The sequence below is a fragment of the Hemicordylus capensis genome, chromosome 3, assembly GCF_027244095.1.
Source record: "Hemicordylus capensis ecotype Gifberg chromosome 3, rHemCap1.1.pri, whole genome shotgun sequence".
NCBI classification, from domain to species: domain Eukaryota; kingdom Metazoa; phylum Chordata; class Lepidosauria; order Squamata; family Cordylidae; genus Hemicordylus; species Hemicordylus capensis.
This window is the reverse complement of record NC_069659.1, coordinates 1,662,446-1,686,360: the sequence shown is the minus strand read 5'-3', so window position 1 is coordinate 1,686,360 and position 23,915 is coordinate 1,662,446. Positions and strand designations below refer to the sequence as shown.

At 48.0% G+C, this 23,915-nt stretch overlaps 1 protein-coding gene and 1 pseudogene across 1 annotated transcript; both read right to left on the bottom strand.

Moving 5' to 3' along the window:
* Window positions 1–393: 393 nt before the first annotated feature.
* On the bottom strand, window positions 394–1,387 carry LOC128349529 (olfactory receptor 51H1-like; annotated as a pseudogene).
* Window positions 1,388–14,895: 13,508 nt separating this feature from the next.
* LOC128349528 (olfactory receptor 51G1-like) lies at window positions 14,896–15,855 on the bottom strand. The gene has a single exon (XM_053305957.1). The coding sequence runs from the start codon at window positions 15,853–15,855 to the stop codon at window positions 14,896–14,898; it is 960 nt and encodes a 319-aa protein (XP_053161932.1).
* Between the last annotated feature and the right edge of the window lie 8,060 nt (window positions 15,856–23,915).

Genomic DNA, 23,915 nt, shown 5'->3' with positions numbered 1-23,915 from the left:
AGGTTGTGCCTCACTGGGGATTGTTGTTGTTATTATTATTATTATTATTATTATTAATTCGATTTCTATACCGCCCTTCCAAAAATGGCTCAGGGCGGTTTACAAAGAGAGATAACAAACAAATAAGATGGCTCCCTGTCCCCAAAGGGCTCACATTCTAAAAAGAAACATAAGACACACACCAGCAACAGTCACTGGAAGTACTGTGCTGGGGGTGGATAGGGCCAGTTAATCTCCCCCTGCTAAATAAAGAGAATCACCACAGTAAAAGGTGCCTCTTTGCCCAGTTAGCAGGGGTAATATTTGAAAGTCATAATTCTGACATTTTAATCCTGATAGAATAATTTTTTTTTCTAATTGCTTATTACATTTTTTATCTTCATTATAATCCAATTATCCCTTTTCCTGTGCATTCTGCTTTGGATGAAATATGCTAATTTTCCATCCCTGGAAAATGTTATATATCCTTCGTCGAATCTGCTGGGTTTTCACACTGTATACAATGGGATTAAGAACTGGTGGGACCACAATGTAGATGTTGGCCAGCATCATATGACAGATGGGAGAGAGGTGTCTTCCAAATCGGTGCACCATAGTGACACCAATCATTGGAACATAGAAAATCAAGATGGCACAGATGTGGGAGACACAGGTGTTCAGAGCCTTGAGGTGCTCTTTGTGGGAGGCGATGCTTAGAACCATCTTCAGGATCAGGACGTACGACACAAGAATGATCACAACATCCAACCCCAATGTGCAAATGACCATAATCAAACTATACAACATGTTGAATTTGGTGTCTGCGCAGGCCAACTTTACTGCATCGTGGTGGAGACAGTAGGAATGAGAAAGTACATTGGCTCTGCAGAAGGGTAGTCGCTTAACATTGAAGATGGCTGGGAAGCACACAGCAAACCCCCTAGAAAAGACAGCGATGCCTATTTTTCCAATAGCAGAATTAGGGAGAAGCATAGTATATCGCAGGGGATAACATATGGCGATGAAGCGGTCAAAGGCCATGGCCACAAGGATGCTGGACTCTATCAATTGAAACGAATGTATGAAGAACATCTGGGTAATACAGGCGTTGACTGAGATTTGCCTGGAGTCAAACCAATAAACACTCAACATGGTTGGCATGGTGGTCATAGCAAGCCCTAGATCTGAGCAGGCCAGGATGAAGAGGAAGATGTACATGGGCTCATGGAGGCTTTGCTCGGTCTTGATGACAAAGAGGATCGTGATATTTCCCAGGAGAGTCAGGATTCCCAGGAGAGTCAGGCAGCCCCAGCGGAAAGGCCATCCAAGAGTTGTACTCCTGCATCCCAGGAATGCCAATGAGGGCAAAAGTTTGGTGGTTCTTCACAATGCTGTTGTTGAACCTCATGGTGGTTGATATCTTCTCCCAAATCCTCCAGGTACAGCGATACTAAGAACATAAAGATCATGTCAATTACTTCTGTAATACATGAATGGTCATTCTGAACAGGGGTTAAATGTTCCACAGTAATAGGTGAGCTAGGATTTCAGCACCTCCAATCACGTTCATCAAAGGGAGATCTGTCCTGCAGACACCATATGGTGTATGTTCTTAAGAACATTCCTGCTGGATCGGGGCCAAGGAAGCCCATCTAGTCCAGCACCCTGTTTCACACAGTGGTCTCTTGGAAGCCCACAGGCAAGAGGTCTGGGCATGCCCTCTCTCCTGCTGTTGGTCCCCTGCAACTGGTATTGAGAGGCATCTTGCCTCTGAGCTGGCCTATAGCCCTCAGACTAGTAGCCACTGATAGACTTGTCCTCCATGAATTTATCTAAGCCCCTTTTAAAGCTACCCAGGCTGTCACCACATCTTGTAACAGTGATTTCCATAAGTCGTTATAATATTATTATTATTATGCTATTTACACACAGTCTACCAGATGTTATTGACTGGATTTGGTACTTTAATTATTGGGCCCTTTCCAAGGGTCTAGAATAACTAAAGAAAAATTAAAGATAGCGTTGTAGTATTCGTGCTGTTCCGAATAGTGTGGCCTTCTGTAGTTGATGTGTTATAATTTTATTGATGCCCAAGGTGTCAAGATGGTGTTCAGGTTCTTTTGGTACTGCACCAAGGGCGCCACCAACTATTGGCACCACTACCGTTTTCTTTTTCCAGAGCCACTCAGTTTCAATCTGAAGGTCCTTGTATTTAGTTATTTTCACCAATTGTTTTTCGTCAACTCGTCTATCCCCTGTGATCGCAATATCAATGATCAGAACTCAATTCTTCTCAATGACTGTCAGATCCAGTGTATTGTGCACTAAATGCCTATCAGTTTGTATTCGAAAACCTCAAAGGACTTTTTCCTCCTCATTTTCTGTGACCTTCTCAATCAGATGATTCCACCAATCCTTGCTAGCTGGCAATTTGTAATTCTTGCAAAAGTTCCAGTGGATCATCGCAGCAACTTTATTGTGTCTTTCCTTATAATCAGTCTGCACAATTTTCTTACAACAACTTACAAGGTGCTCAACCCTCTCATCTGCTTCCTTGCATAACCAACACTTACTGTCTTTCTGGGTCTTATCAATTTTTGCTTTTATAACATTTGTTCGTAGTGATTGTTCCTGGGCTGCAAAAATGAGATCTTCTGGTTTTTTCTTCAGTGTCCCCTTCTTTAACCACTGCCATGTCGTGCTATTGTTGACTTTTGATTGTATGTCATTAAAGAACTGACTGTGCAATGGTTTGTTGTGCCATTTTTCTCAACGATTCCTCATCTGCTGTTTTTTGTATTCATCCTTTGTTTCCTTTATTTTCAACAGTCCTGTCTTACTTTCTGTAGCGTTTCTTCTTGGCTTTCATTGATATATTCCACCAATGCTCATTTTTCTTCTTCAACAGACTGTCTGACCTGCAACATTCCATGTCCACCTTCATTTCTTGGCAGGTACAGCCTATCAATATCACTTCTTGGGTGCAGGGCATGATTGATGGTCATTATTTTCCTGGTTTTCCAATCCAGCAGATCCAGTTCTGCATGTGTCCAATCAACAATACTTCTTGTATATCGGATTACAGGAATTGCCCGTGTGTTGATTGCTTTGATAGTGTTACCATCATTAAGTTTGGATTTCAGTGCCTTTCGTACTCACCTGATATATTCCTTACTAACTTTTGGTCTTCACTTCAGCATGCTTGATCTTGTCACTTTGGAGAATGCCCAAATATTTATAACTTTCCTCAGGAGACAGACTCTTTGTTTCCATTTGGCATCTCAATTCCTTCACTGGTTGTCATTTTTACCTCTATTTATTGCCAATATAGTACATTTGCCCAGTCCAAAATCCATTGCGATATCGCAGCTATACATTCTAACTATATTGAGTAATGACTCAATTTTGGATGGTGACTTTCCATAAAGCTTGAGATCGTCTATAGAAAGAAGGTGGGAAAGTTTAATGGATGTTTTTGAAGTTTGGTATCCATGGTTTGTTTTTTTAAAGATCATTATTATTATTATTTGTTCAAGATGATGATGATGATTTAACACATTTCCATACTGCCCAAAACTACTACTCTGGGCGGTTTACAACAAACAAAAAGTTAAAACATTTGTTAGAATAAATGAAAACAAAAAACTTAAAACAGTAGTTAAAACAAAATAAATGATATAAATCATATAGTAAAATAAATAAATAGTAATAAATAAATGATATAGTAAAAGTAAAACATTACAACAATTTAAATTTTAAAACAACATTTAAAAAGCTGAAAAAGCTTGGGTGAAGAGGTGGGTTTTCAAATGCTTTTTAAAAATTGTCAGATATGGGGAGGATCATATTACAGTAGGGAGTGCATTCCACAATCTCGGGGCATCAACTGAGAATGCCCGCCCCCATGTGGCCATCAGCCGAGCTGGCGGCAACTGGAGATGGACCTCTCCAGATGACCTCAATGAGCAGTGGGGCTCATAATGAAGAAGACGTTCTCTTAAATACATTTTGAATTTTGTCCCTGTCTTTTTAGCTATCCCTCCCAGTTTTGTGTCATCTGCACATTTGATGATTAGGGAAGAGAGTTGGACTTGTGGTAGCAAGCATGAATTTCCCCCTTTGCTAAGCAGGGTTGTCCTGCTTTGCATTTGAATGGGAGACTACATGTGTGAACACTGTCAGATTTTCTCCTTAGGGGTTGAGGCTGCTCTGGGAAGAAGAGCACCTGCCTGCTTGCCCGCAGAAGGTTCCAAGTCCTCTCCCTGGCAGCATCTCCAGATAGGGCTGAGAGAGACTCCTGCCTGCAGCCTTGGAGAAGCCGCTGCCCGTCTGGGTAGACAAGACTGAGCTAGATGGACTAAGGGTCTGACTTGGTATAAGGCAGCTTGCTATGTTCCCATGATGATTCCTTCCACTCCTACATTGATAAAAGAGTTGAAGAGTACCAGACCCAGGAGGATAGAGGCCTGCAAACCCCTCGCAAAACCTACCTCCGATTTGGGGAGAAGTCACTGAGAAGCACTCTCTGAGTCGGAGTCTCTTAACCAGTTGTGAATCTGTCTGACAATATTCTTCTAATCCAGCCTGCTTTTGACCAGTTTGCTAAGCAAAATATTGTCGGAAACCTTGTCAAATGCTTTTCTGGGTTCAAGGCCATTTACATCCCCACAATCCACTGAGCTTGTACCCTGGTCAAAACAAGAATCCTGCCTTGGGCTCATTAAAACCAGCTTACCTGACATCCACGGTCCATCCACGTTCCATCACAGAGCATAGTGAACAGGAATAGCAAACAGGACATAGGAGTCTTGCAGGAGTTTAGCGGGAAGTGTGTAGGGGAGCCTGGAACAAGCCCCGGTGATCACAAGGAGACTGGTGGAGAAGAGAACGTAAGTACAAATCCCTTCCTCATATTCTTGGGAAAGGCTGCTTGGACAGTAAATAGCTGACCACTACAGCTGAGACCTATCCTTCTAATAAGCTATCTCTAAATACTGTAAACAGCTAACAAAAACAGTATGAAGATAGAAGGCCAGCAAGGGAGGGGGCACTTCCCAGTGTATTGCACAGAGTGCCACATGTATGACTACTTGCTCCATGGGCAGAAGTCATGGGTGTGTGCTCGGTGCAAGGAGCTCCTGACTCTCAGGGAACAAGTTCGTTCCCTCGAGACCAAGGTGGCAGATCTGGAGAAGCTCAGAGAGAAAGAGAGGCATGTGGACGAGACCTTCAGGGATGTGACAGAGGCATCCCACTCCAGGGCTGGTAGCTCCTCTGCTGTCAGGGAGAATGGAGGTCTTGGGCAAGGAGGACATCGGTCTGAGGAAGAGGGAAATGGTCCTTTAGAAGGGACCCCTTCCGTAGATGATGAGCCCATATCCTCTTGCACAGGGGATACTCCTCTGGGGGGTGGGGGCCTCCTTGTAGTAGGTGATTTGATCATTAGAGGTATAGAGAGATGGGTTTGTGACCCATGTGTTGACCACACAGTGACTTGCCTGCCTGGTGCGAAGGTTGCAGACATCACGCAGCATCTAGATAGGCTCTTAGGCAGTGCTGGGGAGGAGACAGCTGTCGTGGTGCATGTCAGCACCAATGATGTGGGGAAATGTAGTCGGGAGGTCCTGGAAGCCAAATTTAGGCTGATAGGTAGCGTATTGAAGTCCAGGACCCACAAGGTAGCATTCTCAGAAATGATACCTGTTTCACGCGCAGGTACAGTGAGAAAGGCAGAGCTGAGGGGTTTCAATGCATGGATGAGACGTTGGTGCCGGGAGGATACTAGATACTACCACAATACTAGAAGCCCAGTTAGAATGTATATCCAAAAGGAGGAAAGGTACCACTAAGTCCAGGAAGATGCCAGCATGGCTAATGGGTACTGTCAAGGAAGCCATAAGAGGGAAGAAGACTTCCTTCTGAAATTGAGAAGCCTGTCCAGATAAAGAGAACAGAAAGGAACACAAACTCTAGCAAAAGAAATGCAAGGCAACAATAAGGGAGGTGAAAAGAGAGTTTGAGGAACATTTAGCTAAAAGCATCAAGGGGAATAACAAAAACTTTAAATACATCAGAAGCAGGAAACCTACCAGGGAGGCAGTTGGACCATTAGACAATGAGGGAGTTCAAGGGATTATTGATATGGAGGTTGCAGAGAAGCTCAATGAGTTCTTTATATCAGTCTTCACAGCAGAGGATACTGAGCATATACCTGTTCCTGAACCAGGCTTGTCGAGGATGGCGGCTAAAGAACTGAGTCAGATAGAAGTAATGAGAGATGATGTTCTAAACTGTCTGGAAAAACTGAAAACTAACAAATCACCAGGGCCGGATGACATCCATCCAAGAGTCCTCAAAGAACTCAAACGTGAAATTGCCGTCCTCTTTGTTAAAATATATAACTTATACCTCCAATCAGATTCTGTACCAGAGGACTGGAGATTTTCCAGTCCGATTTTCAGAAGATTTTCAAGAAGGGATCCAGGGGTGATCCAGGAAATTACAGGCCGGTTAGCTTAACATCAGTTTCCAAGCAAATTGATGGAAAACATCATCAAGGATAAAATTGTAAAGCACCTAGAAGAACAGGCCCTGCTGGGAGTGAACCAGCATGGCTCCCACAAAGGTAAATCTTGCCTCACCAACCTTTTGGAGTTCTTTGAGAGTGTCAACAAGTGTGTGGATGAAGGTGATCCAGCTGACATTGTATACCTGGACTTCCAAAAAGCTTTTGACAAAGTTCTTCATCAACAACTCCTGAGGAAACTTAGCAGTCATGGGATAAGGGGAGAAGTACATGTGTGGATTGCTAACTGGTTGAAAGACAGGAAACAGAGGGTAGGGATAAATGGAGAGTTTTTGCAATGGAGGGAAGTAAGAAGTGGGGTCCCCCAGGGATCTGTATGGGGACTGGTGCTTTTTAATTTATTCATAAATGATCTAGAAGTAGGGGTAAGCGGCGAGGTGGCCAAATTTGCAGATGACACCAAACTCTTTCGGGTAGTGAAATCCATAACTGATTGTGAAGAGCTCCAAAAGGATCTCTCCAAACTGGGTGAGTGGGCGACAAAGTGGCAAATGCAGTTCAGTGTTGGCAAGTGTGAAGTGATGCACATTGGGACGAAGAACCCCAACTTCAAGTACATGCTGATGGGATCTGAGCTGTCATTACTGACCAGGAGAGGGATCTTGGGGTCGTGGTGGAGAGCTCATTGAAAGTGTTGACTCAACGTGTGGCAGCTGTGAAAAAGGCCAATGCCATGCTAGGGATCATTAGGAAGGGGAGTGAAAATAAAATGGCTAATATTATAATGCCCTTATACAAAACTATGGTGCAGCCACACCTAGAGTACTGCGTACAATTCTGGTCACCACATCTAAAAAAGGACATTGTTGAACTGGAAAAGGTGCAGAAGAGAGCAACCAAGATGATCAGGGGCCTAGAGCACCTTTCTTAGGAGGCTAGGCTACAACACCTGGGGCTATTTAGTTTAGAAAAAAGATGACTGCGGGGAGACATGATTGAGGTCTATAAAATCATGCATGGGTTGGAGAAAGTGGTTAGAGAGAAATTCTTCTCCCTCTCACATAACACTAGAACCAGGGGTCATCCCATGAAATTGATTGCCAGGAAATCTAGGACCAGCAAATGGAGGTACTTTTTCACACAACGCGTGATCAACTTGTGGAATTCTCTGCCACGAGATGTGGTGACAGCCAACAACCTGGATGGCTTTAAGAGGGATTTGGATAATTTCATGGAGGAGAGGTCTATTGACGGCTACTAGTCGGAGGGCTGTAGGCCACCTCCAGCCTTGGGGGCGGGGTGCCTCTGGGTACCAATTGCGGGGGAGTAACAGCAGGAGAGAGGGCATGCCCTCAACTCCTGCCTGTGGCTTCCAGCGGCATCTGGTGGGCCACTGTGCGAAGCCGGATGCTGGACTAGATGGGCCTGATCCAGCAGGGCTGTTCTTATGTTCTTATGTTCTTATTTCTGATGACCCTCACGGTCACCTCTAGCTTTCCAAAGGATCCGTAGTTCACAGCCTTACATGGCCACTCCACCACCACCACCCCCAAATTCCACAAGTTCCACTTTGTTGAGCAGCTCTTCCCTGTTGGTTCCACTCAAGTCAAGGATGGCTGATCCCCTCATTCCTGCCTCCACCTTCTGAAAGAGGAAGTTCTCAGCTAGGCAGTTCAGGAATTTGTTGGAGATGCTTCCCAACAGCTATTCGAGTAGCGGAAGTCCTCCGTTACTGCAAATTTTTGCTCCCTGGAAAGCCCTGCATCTTCACATGCACACGGATGGGGAGTAACCAGGAAAGAGGGTGTGAGCCCCCACCTGCCCAGCTGAAGGGCGGCAGCTGCGCAAAAAGATGAATTGCAAGGCAGGGTTCAGTAGGAAAGGGATCAACCAGACTTCTGATTGTTGTTGTTGTTAAATTTTATACCATCTAAGCCAGATGGCTCTGGGCAGTCCACAGGGATAAAAACTGATAAACACAAAATAAATACGATACGATACGATAAGTCTTTATTGTCATTGTCCTGTACAGAACAACGAGATTGAAAGAATCTGCAACAACCTCTACAGGACCTAACAAGAATAGCTAAATATATCCCAATATACCCATTGCCCTAAAAAACTCTAAAAAGAAACACTAAAAAAAAAAACCTCTGAAAAACTGAAAACAACCCCCCTGTCAGAAACTGTATTAAATAACCCACTAAAGCAATTAAGAATTCAAACAATTTAAAGCCATACCATAATGCCCATATAGAAATTCGTGGGACAGCTACAGTTTGAATACTGCTTATCCTTCTGGCCACCCATTTTCAAAAGGAAACCAGAGCGAAGAGGGGTCTCTCAGAGGCTCTCAGCACCCTGACAGCCGAATGGGGCCTCCATGGGCAGGCGCAGTCTGCCTCTCCGTAGTGGCCCATCTTTACGAGGCGGGGGCACCAAAGGAGGCGCAGCTGCTTCTGCTTCCTGTCTGCCAGGGAGGGCTGTCCATAGGGCATGGCCAGCAGGGCGACCACCCAAGGCCCCGCTCTTTGAACCCCCATTAGAATTAACTGGAAGGGGCCCCCACACTGGCTGATTGGCCCCGGGCCCTGCACCCCACCAGGGCTGCTGGCAGCTCAGGTTGCTCCTCTCTTTCCCACTTCGCCTGAGAGCCCTACTGCCCTGCAGGCTGGCCATTTGTAGGGTACAGCTGTCCAGTTAACTGGGCAGCTCTACCTGAGGAATGGCCAGCCTGCAGGCAGCGCAGCTCTCGAGTGGGACGGGAGAGAGAGGAGCCATGCCGGCTTCCCGCTGGAGCTTCTGCCCGGCTGCTGCCTGCTGGGAACAACTTGGTGCTGGACCAGCTGGACTTTTTCTGGGGCCAAGCAGGACTGCAGGGTTGCTGTGCAGACTTAGGAGTTCTGCCACCGTCTCAAAATCGGGATGGGTGAAGGAGGCGGTGTCGTTCAGGAGACTGCATGCTCTCGCAATGACAGAATTAATCAGCCTGGAAAGATCAGAGAATTTAAACCAGTCCTTTGCCTTTACCTGACTTCCTGGCACAGGCGGCAACCCTGACTTGCCTTCCCTGGCTCTGCAGGTGGTGGGCCCTTGCCGTGCTCTTCCAAGATAAATCCTGGATTGTTTTTTGCATTAGAACTATGCTTTAAATGCGCTGTGTTTTCTCTCTCACGGAAGGAGGGAAGCCCAGTGAAGCCCAGTGGGAGGAGGTACTTTAAATCCCAGCAGTAATTCTTAGGGGACCTCAAAGGACCCTTTTCTCAGAGAGGGACCTGATGAGATCTTCTTTTGCATAAAGGCAATGAGAGCATCTTGTTACGAAAGCATGCTGCTGGACCCTTTGGGATCCTGTAGGCATGGAAATAAATCAAGTAGTTTCCCAGAAAAATGACACCCGCAGTCATAAAAATCCAAATAATACTCACTCTATTCTATTCAATACAATGAAGAGGCTTGGTTATCATGCGAATGAGGGGGTCCCCCCATGACACAGAGCACTCAAGATGGTTCACGTGTCTGGACACTGTGACTTGACCTCTGCTCTAGGTTGCATGGGCCATTTAAATAGCTGTTCAGAGGGGCATGCTGTACCAAGGATACTGTCCTAGAGACTGGGGGAAGGGATGGCAGGGGAGATAATAAGGGACAGGCAACACTTCAGAGATCCATAGAGACCGTGACGGCAGCTAAACTAGAGACTAGACTAGACTAGACTAGACTAAGTCTGGGTCCAGAACAGTCTTGCTAGGAGTGTTTCGGACTGAGAACCACGACTCACTAGAGTTGCCCAGCTAGTCTCAGGCTCATGTCAGAAGCTGAACAGCGACTGTGGCAAGGAACTACGGTGCAGAAACGAGGCCGATGCCTTTCCAGTGGAGTTCCAACCTGCATCAGACAGGCAGGCCAGTAGCAAGGGGAGGGAGGCCTTACAACAGAGTGGTGGGGAGACTCGTAGGAGCTACCCTCTGCCCTCTGCCTCTTGGGAACCACCCCTCTGCAGGCACTGTTGGGAATTCTCTCTGGTAAGAGACACCTTTCTATTACAGCAGAGTGCACAGAGGCAAAACACAGTGGAGTCTGCCCAGGCATGCGTGTATGCTGAGAGCAAAAAGAAACTGGGAGCCAGTTCATAGTTTCAATCAATATGAGGAGTCTTTATTAGAGAACTCCATTCTAGATAGGAAAGTGGAAAGATAGGATCTCTAATCTAGCTAGCTAGCTGGATGCAGACAGATGTTGTCTGCATCTCTGTGCACACATGGTGCAGAGAGAGGCAAGCGTGTGCGATAGGGAGAAGAAGAAGGAAGAGAGGGAGAAAGGGAGGCAGGCAGGCAGGAAGTCCCTGAGAGTAGCAATCTACATATCAAAGGGATAGTGTCAGAGCAGTAGAGAGGAGGGATGACCAATATCTTGACCCCTCTAGCCCTCTGACTCACTAGTCTGCCCCCCTCTGTCATTGAGGCATGAGGCAGCGCAGAGTCCTTCACTCCCAACAGGCACCACCCACCCTGTTTGGCCCTCAAAAAGAAGAAGTCTCATACATGATCTTCACAGTCCTTTAGGGTTAGGGCTCTCTTTGTACACGGAACAGACACAATACCTCCATGCACGTGATGTATTTATGTGGATGTCTTAGAACTGGTTAGTGGACCTAAGTGCCCACAAACAGTCATCCAAGACTGAGCTGTCAAGGCCATCTTATCCCTTACAACAGGATGGACTGTAGATGTCCAAACCCTGATATGTGCTTTACCTCTTGAGCCTTGTCACTTTTTCTGAATGTCTTTATCACTGAGCTTCGCCTCAGCCCACATTTCATCGCTTAACTCTCAGCTCTGATAACTCTGGGAGAAGAGCTGGTCTTATGGTAGCAAGCATGTAGCCACCTTTGCTAAGCAGAGTCTGCCCTGGTTTGCATTTGAATGGGAGCCTTACATGTGTGAGAACTGTAAGGTGTTCCTCTTCAGGGATGGGGCTGCTCTGGGAAGAGCATCTGCCTGCTTGCCTGCAGAAGGTGCCAAGTTCCCTCCCTGGCAGCATCTCCAAGATGGGGCTGAGAGAGACTCCTGCCTGCAGCCTTGGAGAAGCTGCTGCCTGCCCATCTGCATAGGCATAACTGACGTAGGTGGACCAAGGGTCTGACATGGTAGAAGGTAGCTTCTTATGTTTCTGTGTTCCTATAATAATCCAAATACTCAGCATTTGTAGAGTGCTTTTGAGCAATGTCTTTTATCCTTCTTAATAATCCCTTCCACACCCCGATCATCTAAAGGGCCATCAGTCTCCCTGGCAAGTTAGGGTTAGCATTAGGGCAGGCTTTATACTTCTAATATATTTAAAGAAGTTTGCTCCTCAACCTTTTTTGTTTTTGCATCCCTTATTGACTCCTTGCATTTCTTTTGCCAGAGTTTATGTTCCTTCCTGTTCTCTTCATTTGGGTGGGACTTCCATTTTCTGAAGGAAGTCTTCTCTTCTTCCCTTTTATAGCTTCCCTGACTCCACTTGTCAGCCATGTGGGCGTCCTCCTGGACTTGGTGGTACCTTTCCTCCCTCTTGGTATACATTTCAACTGTGCTTCTTGTACTGTAGTTCTAAGTAAGTTCCATGCTTTCTGGAGTGATTTGACCCTCCTGACCTTCCCTTTCAGTTTCCTTTTTACCAGTCCCCTCATTTTTGAGAGGTTTCCTCTTCTGAAGTCCAACACATCTGTGTTCGACTTCCTTAACACTCACATATAAGCTGAATTGGATGACACTATGGTCACTGTTCCCCAATGGTTCTGCAACCATGACATCTCGCACTGGGTCCTGAGCACCACTCAGGATTAAGTCCAAAGTCTCCTTCTCTCTGGTTGGTTCCACGACTAACTGTTTTAAGGCACAGTCATTTAGCATGTCTAGAAATTTGGCCTCTTTTTCATTACCTGAATGTGAATTTACCCAGTCTATGCTTGGGTAGTTGAAGTTAGGGGAGTGCACAGAACCGGCTGGCCGGGTTTGGTTCGAGTCTGGACTGGCCCAGTTCGGTCCGGTCCCCCCTCAACCCCCACCCAGTTTGGTCCAGTCCAGTCCAGTCCACAGGGGCTCACAATTTTTTTAATCACTTCCCCCCTCTAGGGGACTTCCTCTAGGTGGCAGGGGGGGTCCTGGGGGTCCCCCCACCACCGGCCTCCTCGCCACCTTAACTGGACCCAGGCAGCGGCCCATTGTGTAGGTGCGGCAGCCTCCAAAATGGCCACCATGCCAGAGGGGGAAGGCCTGAACGGGCCAAAGAGCCAGCCGAACAGGCTGGTTATGGTGTCAAGGAGGCTGGCAGGGGGAGGGGGAATCCCCACAGACCCCACCACCACCTAGAGGAAGTCCCCCAGAGGCAGTAAGTGGTAATTAAAATAAAATAAAATAAAATAAAATAAAATAATGAACACCTGGTAGGGATAGGTCCAAAGTTAGACTGAACAGGGAGTGGTTCAGTTCAACCCTGAATAGTTGAACCAAACCTGTTTGCACACATAAGAACATAAGAACAGCCCTGCTGGATCTGGCACAAGGAAGCCCATCTAGTCCAGCATCCCATTTCGCACAGTGGCCCACCAGATGGAACTGGAAGCCACAGGCAGGAGTTGAGGGCATGCCCTCTCTCCTGCTGTTACTCCCCTGCCATGGGTACTTGGAAGCATCCTGCCTTTGAGGCTGGAGGTGGCCTATAGCCCTCCAACTAGTAGCCATCAATAGACCTCTCCTCCATGAAGTTATCCAAACCTCCCTACACCACTAGTTCTAGTCACCCACTATTACCGCTCTGTCTCCAGCTGGCTGCCAATAAGTTTCCAGGCAAATACGAAGTGCTGGTTATAACCTACAAAGTCCTAAGCCTAAACCTGGGCTTCGGTCCTGGGTATTGATGAGAACATCTTCTTCACCATGAGTACCATTGCCCATTGAGATAATCCGGAAAGGTTCGTTTCCAGTTGCCACCGTCTCATCTGTTGCTGCCCTCAAACTGTGGAATGCACTCTCTACTGAAATATGAGCCTCCCCATCCTGGACAACCTTTAAAAAGCACTCAAAGACTTCTCTCTTAACCCAAGCTTTCTAATATGATTGTGGTTTAAATTGTTTTAAGGTTTTTATTTCCTGTGTTTTAGCCTGTTTTATGTTGCTCTAAACCACCCAGAGACTAAAGTTTGGGGTGGTCTATCAAATCAGATAGATAGATAGATAGATAGATAGATAGATAGATAGATAGATAGATAGATAGATAGATAGATAGACAGACAGACTGAAGCATAGTTCAAGAAACGTAGTACTTACTAATTGTAAAGTAAGAGTAAGCGGGCAGCTGAAAGGCAACCCAATTAGATTGACCTGTTTTTAGTCCTAAATCAAATTCTTCTTTGCTTCTTGTGAATGGATCTTTACTGAGTGGCTCTTTCCTACGGACTCATGCCATCGGTCATTTTAACATGTAACCTGAAAGCAGATTTATGTGCCACCAAACAGGACCTAACTGAGCAGATGGTAAAATCTGGGAAATGGTTCACTGCAGTTTGTTCTCTGCTTTGGGAAGACTTTGAGGCTAGTCACATGATGGTAGAAAATCAGGCTAGCCTCCGCCAGCCTGATTTTCTACCATTGTGAGCTTAGCTGCGAGCCCGGTGGTTCTTAAGCGGGTCACCCAAAAAGCAGATGGGTTTTGTATTGGATTAGCATTGATGTTTTAGGGAGCTACCATCAATTATGTTTTCTGCACACACCACCTGGACCTGCTGCATGGACCCCTGATTAATAACCCGAAGCCTGGGCCCTGAGAACACCCACTGACCATTGACAAACCCAAACCCCAGTATAGCTGGGGCCTAAATCCAGTATGCCTCTGAATACCAGTTCTAGGGCAGCCATTACAGGAGAAGAGACCTTCCGTCCTCTCCTGTTCATGGGCTTCCCAGAGGCATCTGGCAGCCACTGTGGGAAGCAGGATGCTGCACTAGACAGGCCAAGGCCTGATCCAGCGGGACTCTTCATCTGTAACCACCAATGAATACTAGATCAGTTTACGACGTAGGTGTGCTTTTCTCAATAACCTTTGCTTTGCTCTCACCATGTGGTAAATGGAACCTGTGACACAGTAGCTGAAGTGGGCAACACTGTCCTATTCCTTTATCCCCAGAGGCCATAAAGGGCTGCTTGAAAACATGCAGCCAAAGTCTGCAAAGGAGGTTGGCATCCCAGAAGTTAAAGCATGTGATTCTGCCCTGCATCATTCTGGAAAGAGAATGAACTGCACACAGTAATATATGCATTGCAAGATGATCTGAAAACCATATTCTGATTACAGTGTTCAACTTTCGTTCTTTTTGCGGGGCAAGGGTAAAATGTGTTTTGTCCTCCCTAGGACCAGATGGCCTTGGCAGAGCAGAATTTCCTGAGGATGCATTGGCGAATCTGCTTTGTCTTGATGCTGTAGACCACGGGGTTCATCAGAGGTGGTGCCAGCAGGTAGACGTAGGACATGAGGATGTGGACGATGTGAGGAGCGCGTTCTCCAAAGCGGTGGATCAAGGACAGGCCTATCATGGGCACGTAGAACAAGAGGACGGCACAGACATGGGAGATGCAAGTGTTGAAGGCCTTGTGGCGCTCCTCCTTGGAGGCAATGCTCAGGATGGTCTTCAGGATGAAGACGTAGGAGAGGAGGATCAGGAGTGAATCCATTCCCACGGTGGAGGCCACCACAGTCAGCCCGTAGATGTGGTTGACGATGATGTCTGAGCAGGCCAGCTTCATGATTTCCAGGTGCAAGCAGTAGGAGTGGGAGAGGACATTCGTCCGGCAGTAATGGAAACGGCGGAGGAGGAAGGGCAAAGGGAAGATCAGAGTCAGGCTCCGGAACACAAAGGCCAGCCCCATCTTAAGGATCCTCTGTGTGGTCAGGATGGATCCATATCTCAGTGGGTTGCAGATGGCCACAAAGCGGTCAAAGGCCATAGATAAGAGCACAGAGGATTCCACCAGAGAGAGTGAGTGGATGAAAAAGAGCTGGGCAAAGCAGGCACCAAAGGGGATCTCTCGAGAATCAAACCAAAATATGCCCAGGACGGTGGGCAAAGTAGTGAGGCACAAGCCCAGGTCAGTAATGGCCAGCATGGCCAGGAAATAGTACATGGGCTCATGCAAGCTGGAATCGGTCCTGATGACATGGAGGATGGTGCAGTTCCCCATGAACACAGTCATGTAGATGAGGCAGAAGGGGAGGGAAATCCAGTGGTGGGCATATTCCAGCCCTGGGAAGCCAGTCAGGAGGAAGGAGGTGGGATTGAAGGTTGAGTTTTCCAACCGTGAGACATACATCTTGCAAATGGATCATGCTTCACTTCGGTTCTTTAAAAGTCAATCCTAGAAAGAAAAACAGAGTAGAAGGCTAGAACAGATTATTGCACAAACAATGATTATATTAGTCTTCAGTCTGACAGACATTTATGGTCTTGGCTTCATGAGGCTGCTTTATGTTTTTAAGGTGTGTTATGGTTCTTTCCATGATGTTTGTGCTTTTATGGAGTTACTGGAGGCCACCTTGGATTATCTCCTCAGAAGACAGCTGGGATCTAAGTTTAAAAGGCTTAAAGTTTTAAACATTTTAAGAGAGATTCAGAAATCTCTCCACAGTGTCAGAAGCTCCCCCATAGCCTTTTGATGCTAGTCCTGTTCACATGTTATAGTGAATGTGGATACAGCCTGTGCACAGTTATTTCCACATTACGTTCTATGCACGTGCAGCCATGGACGCACTATGTACTCTGTTTTTCAGGGGTCCAGTCCCTGTGTTGGCTTTCAAAATAAATGCATGTGCAATCATGCATGCAAAACCCTCTGCACATGTTCAGACAGCTGTATGTGCAGGCAGCATAACATGTGAATGCATCTCCAATGGGCCCATTCTCCCCTTCTCTTGTTGAAAAGGGCCATTCATGCAAACCCTTCCAAGCTCTCAAGAGGAACCTGCTGAGAGAGAGTCGCCTGGACTGTGCCTCCTCCCTTCAGGGTGGCACCTGCAGTGAGGAGGGACTTAACCTCACAGCTGGCCATGACCTTGAGCTCTGGAGGGTTGGGGGTAAATCCAGTTGATATGTGGACTCGCACCCTCCATTCTGGAGGGGATGTGAGCTAAAAGCCCTGTGCGTAAAGCTCCCAGGCCAGATTTTTGAAAAGTGTAGATAGCTGGAGAGCCAGATGTCAATAACTCTGCTGAACAACTTAAAAGGCAGGGAATGATTGGGAGAGTCATGATTCAGCGGGATTGCAAAGGAAGCAAAGGCTGTGCCAATTTGGAAAGGAAGGAGAGGCAGAAAGCAGAAGGGGGAAAGTGCTGCGAAACATTTTAGGGCTACGGGGCAATAAGGATTTGCTTTTTGGAACACTAAATTCTATGTTAAGAAAAATCAAATGCACCACAGATGGAGGATGAGGGATACTAGCTTAACAGCAGAACATTGCGGGGTGTGTGTGTCTAGGGGTATTGAGCCAGCCATGTGATGCAGCTGCTAAGAAAGCAAATGCAATCTTAGGCTGCATGAACAGAAGCATCATGTCCAGAGGTGATCATTCCACTCTGTTCTGCACTGCTCAGACCTCGGGGGGCAAAATGTGTCCCATTCTAGGTACTGCTTTTTAGGAAAGATATTGATCAATGGGAAGGGGTTCAGAGAAGAGCCTCAGCCAACAAAGATGGCAAGAGCTCAGGAAGCCAAGTCCTATGAGGTTCAAATGTCCAAAGGTGCAGCTGGGAAAGGAGAAGACTTGGGGGAGAGATGGGAACCCTGTTCTTCAGGCACCTGAAGAGGCGTCACAGAGAAGGCAGAGCAGAGCTGCTCTCTCTTGCTCCTGGGAGACGGACTAAGACCAAGAGGTTGCAACTACAAGGCAGATGTAGGCTCAACCTTAGGGGCAGTTTCCTATTGGAAAGGAGTGCTGGAGCGTGGGACAGCCTGCCTCGTGCAGTGGTGGGCTCTCCTCCTCCATGGGAGGTGCTCAGACAGAGGTGGATCTGCTGTCTGCCAGGGATGCTGTCGCAGTTTCCTGCACTGAGCAGAGGGGTGGACTAGGAGACCTCTGAGGTCCTTCCCACTTTCTATGGCTCTGTGCTAAGACACCACCTGTGCTGGAGTGCTCAGCAGGGCAATCTATGGGAGCAAGGCCGGGCCGCCCTCACCAGCTCCCGGTGGCTCTTTCTGGTGGGAATTCAGCCGACCTCCAGCTGAGGCCTGGCTGCATGCCCCACTGTGGAGGTGCACTTGGTGGTGAGACGGGACGGGGTCTTTTGGGCAGTGGCCCCGAGGTTCTGGGATTCCCTCCCCTCGCACAGCCATGTGGCTTCCACTCTACAGGTGTTCTGAGAAACTGTTACAACGATTTTATTTTGCCAGGCATAAGGGAGGACTGCTCTTCTGCCTTTCTGTTGCTGTATTTTTTAATTGTGTTTGCTGAAATGTTTTGTTACTCTTCCTTGTCATTCTAATGTGCATTGACTTTTATTTTTAACTTGTAAACTGCTTTGAAGGTGCTGGGATGGAGAAGCCGCCCCCACCCTGGGGTCTTAGGACAAATGAGCGGCCTTCAAATGGCAATAAATAAAGACCTCCATACACGAAATATGACACCACCAATGAGTACAAGGCCAGCTGGAGCAAGAGCCACAGTGACACTTGTGTGTACATAACGCCACCTGTGCCAGGGCCTCCCCACTCTCAGCCTGTCCCATCTGGCTTGGAGACTGGCCAGGAAAGGGCTGCTCCCCAAATGCTGTGGCACAGGAAGCTCGATTCTGTGACCGCCATAAGCTGGGCTGAGGAGGGAAATGTCTGCTTCCTGCTTGCCCCCCCCCCCCGGTCATGGGTTCTGCCAATCCCTGTGTGGCCTGCAGGAAGGCCCAGGCCACTCTGTGGCAGCACCTCAGGCCGGAAGGAGCGGGCTCTCCTGCAACCTTCAGAGAGCTGCCGCCAGTCCAGAGCCAGTCCACGACTAAGCTGGGGGGACCACCCAGCAGGGTCTGAAGCAGCAACAGGAGGAACGGAGCTCTGGACCAGTGGCAGCTCTGCAAAGCACTGGAAGCCCAGTCCTGCTCTGCCTTCTGTGGTGGGCAGAAGCCTCTGGGCAGCAGGGTTGCGCGTTTTGTATTTTTTCTGTTTCAATTTGTACCAAATCCGAATCAACTCCATTTTGTATTTTGTCCAAAATTAAGCCTTCTGAATCACCCCAGTTTTGTTTTGTATCCAAATTAATCCAAATCTGAATCTGAATTAATTCAGATTAAAAAACAGGTCACATGGTCAAAATAGTGGATGGGGGTTATAGTGCCCAATGAGTGGAAGCTACAACAAACATTTCAAAGGAATTTGGCAAACGGCTGATTTTTGGTGAATTTTTGAAGTTTGCGCTTCTTTCAGATTTTCCCCATAGGGTATGATGGAGGTTTCAGAAAAAGTATAGCTTCACGCGGGGGCGGGGAGGGGTGGCCCAGAGTGGAGTGTGGTTGGTGGTAGTGCCCAGCTGGTACAAGGAAGCTACCACAATTTTTTCAGGGGAATTTGGCAAAGGGCTGATTTTTAAAGAATTAATGAAGTTACGCTTCTCAGATTTTCCTCATAGGGTATAATAGAGGCTTCTGCAGTCCCATAACTCCAATTGAGGAGCACTGGGGTGGCCCAGAGCAAGTGGTGGTATAGTGCACATAGGGTGCCTAGCACCCACAAGGGTTGCCAACCCACGAAGTACAAGCTTTTGTTGTTCTAGAGGTGTTCTGAGAGTAGATTCTCTGGTAGCATATGAGAGTGGATGCATGGTTTTTCATTAACAATCTCATTTGCTACCAGAGAATCTAAACTCAACACCTCAGAAACAACAAAGCCCAGTACCCCAATGGGTTAGCAATCCAGGGGGGTTGGCACCCTCTGTGCACTACACCACCACTCGCGCAGCACCACACCAGTGCCCCCCAAGTGCAGTTATGGGGCTGCTGAAAGCACCATTATTCCCTATGGGGGAAAGCTTAAAGACACTCAAACTTCCCCAAATCACAAAAAATCAACCCTTTGATCAATTCCTTTGAAAACTGGGTGGTCGCAGGCACCCCTTGGGGCACTTCCACCCAACCCACTGTTCTGCCCCAGCAGACCCCTTTCTGCCCCAAATCTGCCCCAAAGACACTCCAACAATTCCTAAGAAAGCAGCCCTTAGGCCAATTCCATGGGAGTCTGGGTTGTGGCAGGCAGCCCTTGGGGCACTTCCACCCAACCCACTGTTCTGCTCCAGAAGACCCCTTTCTGCCCCAAATCTGCCACAAAGACACACAAACTTCAACAACTCCTCACTCCCCCGAGCCCATGCTCCACTGCAGCAACCCCCAAGCCCATGCTCCACTGCTGCAGCAAACTATGGCTAACAGCAACATCAAGTGTGCCCTACTCTCCCTCCTCTACCAAGCAAGCAGTTCTCATCCACAGACATTTTTTTCAACACATCAACAACAATAGCAGAGCATCACAAAGAACCGGTTTCCAAAGCAAGATCACACAGAGGCAGCAGAACAACGAACTATCCTAGGCAGGCAGGCAGGCAGGCATTTGAATTGCATTATATACTATATGCACATTCATGGTAACTAAATAGGGAGCAGTATGCTGGGCTCAGGCAGATAGCAAGGCAAGCATGGCATCATGGAAACTTGAGTTTAGACATGCAATGCAAAATTAGTTCTTTCTCTGTCTCTCTTGAATGAGGCAGCCAGAAAGGCAGAAGCAAGCGAGTAACTTGTTAATGAATGGAAACAAACTCCCCGCTTCCACCCTCAAAGCAATCAGCCCAGACAGAGTGGAAGCAGGGCATTGTTTTTTAGAGCTGGCAATCAGAATTTCTTAGCACGTAATTGCATCACAATAGAACACATTCCAAGGAAATGAGCTTCCTCAGCATGCTGTTCCTGCTTTTTGCATATCTTATCTTCTGCTAATCTCTTCTTGACAGACACTCACTGCCTCCCTAGTTGCTGCAGTCAGGAGACCAAAGCTCCGAAGAACAGAACAAAACAAAACTTTGGCTCCAAAATAGGGTCATTTCAATTTGTATACAAAAAAAATTGTTTTTAATTTTTTCATTTTGATTTGTATACAAAACGTCCGAAAATGCCATTTTTCAGACACAAAACGTTTTGTTGTTGCAAAATCAAAATGCACAAGCCTACTGGGCAGTCCTTGTGCACAAGCCCCATGGGTGCAAAAGCTCGTACACTTCTACACTGTGGTGCTCTTTGTCTGGCAAGGCTTTGAGAGATCTCTTCCTCCACAGCAATCAAAAGGCACAAAAGCTGCTGGACAGTTGCTGATTCGAGTGCTGGGGTTTTCCAGGCCCCTCAGCAATGTGCCACCGGACCCCGCCTGCCTCTCCTTGCAGCCCTGCCTGCCTCTTCCAGTCAGAATGGTGCTGCCAGGCTCCAGCTGACCCAACTTACCGATGTCCAGCGATGAATGGAGAGGGTAGAGGAGGAGCTGCAGGCACAGAGCCTCTTCCAAGGAGGAGGGTGGGAGGGCACGCCAAAGGGCTCGGATTGGGAGGCAGCCATCTTTATAGCACTGGCAAGGAGTCCTGTGGGGAGTGCAGACTGCAAGAACTGGTGTCAACACGCAGGGCCTGGGGGGATATGGTGGCAGGCAGTTCCATCACACCAAGCCCAGTGGTGGTTACAGCAGCACTTATGTTCTGCTCCTGAGCCTGGACAAGCAACAAAGCCCCACCGAGACCTTGGTCAAGTCCCACCTGCCTCTGCCAGGCACTGAGCGTCTGGATCTGGACAAGTCTGGTCCAGAGAGTCCCCTCAGCCTCAGTTTGGCATCCATAAAGTGAGAACTGTTATTACTGCTTCCACGGGGTGGTGGTAATAACAGCTTGTGCAGAACACCTTGCTTGAGTTCAGTGGGCAAGTCAATTCACCCCACTGGTCTGCGCCTGCTCCACCCCACCCCCGGCCTCAAATAATTTAAGCTCTCGAGCTGGAAAGAAGTGCTTCTCCTTTGCTTCATGGGGCTTCTGGGGGGAAAAGGGGGCATTTCTTTTCCAATAGTGACCTTCTCAGTACCCCTTCTCAGGGGTAACTTGAGCTTCAAGAAGTTAGCATGGTGTTTTTAATGATTTAGTCTCTATGTGATTCTCAGTGAATTTTAATTTTTTCTTATTTGAATGTGATTCTCACATGATTCTCAGTGAAGGTGTTTTTAAAAGTCTAGAGAGAAGAAGAAAATAGGAAGAGTGTGGATTCTGCCCCCCCCGGCATTAAAAAAAAAACCCATTCCTGTTCTTCTGTCAAGTACTGCTGGATGCGGAGAGCAGCCTTCCAAGCAGCCCCCTCGGTTTGTGAGTCACATCGCCAAGTTCCAAACCTTTGAGCAGGATTTTGCTAAAATGCTCGCAGGCATTGATATGCCTTTCATATGCAACCAGGGCAGACTCTGCTTAGCTAAGGGGTAGCAAGTCGTGCTTGCTACCACCAGATCAGCTCTCCTCTCCTAGTTGGATTAAAAACAAACAAACAAACAAACAAACAAACAAACAAACAAACAAACAAACAAACAAACACCATATAACACTCACAGCCGAGTCCGGGTCATCATTGGCGGGCAATGGTGGGGGGGGAGTCTCTGCCATCTCCCCCCCTCCCCCGCTGTCCTTCTCCCTTTCTAAAAAAGGCCGGTTTGGCCTGTTTGGAGGCTGTTCCAGCCTTTCCTCCGGTAGCTGTGGCCATTTTTGAGGCCACCCTGCATGCCCAATGGGCTTCTGCATAGCCTGGGTGAAGAGGCCCATTGGGCATGCTCAGCAGCCTCCAAAATGGCTGCAGCCACCAGAGGAAGGGCCAGAATGGCCCAAAAATGGGTCGAACCGGCCCTTTTTAGAAAGCGAGGATGGCAGGGGGAGGGGGAGATGGCAGAGACATTCCTTGCCCCCTGCGACCCCCGCCAACCTGGACCTGGCAGTGAGTGTTAAATGTTTAAAAAGAAAATCCAACTTAGAACCCCCGAACCAGCTCCAAGCCGGTTCAGGGAGTTCGGCTCGAGGTTGAGCTGAACCAGGTCCAGTCCGGCTCAAGAGTGAGCCCTCGAGCCAGCCCGGTTCAATGGCAAACCATCCCTAGGAAGAGTATCTGCCTGCTTGCATCTCCCTGGCAGCATCTCCAGCTAGAGCTGAGAGAGACTCTGTCCTGCAGCCGTGGAGAAGCCGCTGCCAGTCTGTGTTACTCAACTTACAGAAACCCGTTTGGCTTAGAAACACCCCAATGAACCCAGCAGCGTTCAGGGAGACTCTTCTCTTCCTCCCCCGCACCCCTCCGTGGCCCAACTGGGAATGGTGGCGCAGCTAGATTCCTGGCACAGGTGTGCTGGCTCTTCTGGGACCGCCTCCCCTCCCCAAGCGATAGGTATAAACCTCCAGACACGGCCGGCTGCCTTCCACACGTCTTCAGGCGTCTCGCCCTGCTGGCTGTCTGGCCACCCACAAGGAAACAGGCTCCTCTTCCGATGCAGGAACAGGTGAATGTCGCGTGGGGCCCTTCAGAAAGGCCCCCCTTTCAACACACCCTTCCTCAGTGGGGTGGTCAATAATGAGGGGTGGGGGAACCATATTTGTCTGGCCATACCTTCCATGGAGGTCCCAGAAAAGATGGGGCCCAGGGTTTAAAAATAATCACAACTAGCAGGTGTGGGGCCCTTTGGCGAGTTCAAGGTGCTTCACACACATCCTCCTGATACAACCCTTGTGACAGCCAAGTAGGGTGAATGAGTCTTAGTGGTCCCATATGGCTAGTAATGGCCACTTGCTTGGATGGCTTTAAAAGGGGCTCAGACAAATTCATGGAGGGCCAGTCTATCCATGGCTACTAGTCCTGATGGCTACAGGCCACCTCCAGCCTCAGAGGCAGGATGCTTCTCCATCCCAGTTACAGGGGAGCCACAGCAGCAGGAGAGAGGGCATGCACAGACCGCTTGCTTGTGGGCTTCTTGGAGGCCTCTGGTGGGCCACTGTGTGAAACAGGAGGCTAGACTGGATGGGCCTCCTTGGGCCTGATCCTGCAGCAGGGTTGTTCTTATGTTCTTAAGGCTGAGGGTGAGGGAAAATGGCTTCCCTGAAGTGAGCTCATGGCAAAATTCATCCTAGTTTGGGGGGTGGGGGTGGGGGGTGGGGAGGGGGGTTGGCTTGCTTGAGTCTCTTCTAAACTACTGCAGGAGACCAGCCTTGTGATACAACGTTTAGAGCAAAAGGTCATAGAAGGTCCCACCATCTGAGAAATAGGTCAGAGTGGAGAAAGACGCTGGAAGATTCTGAGACTATTCACATGCACGTGCAAAACTGGGCTGAGGGAGCCCAACCTG

Coding starts and splice junctions, on each gene's coding strand:
- LOC128349528 (XM_053305957.1), bottom strand. CDS start 15,855: ATGTATGTCTCACGGTTGGAAAACTCAACCTTCAATCCCACCTCCTTC.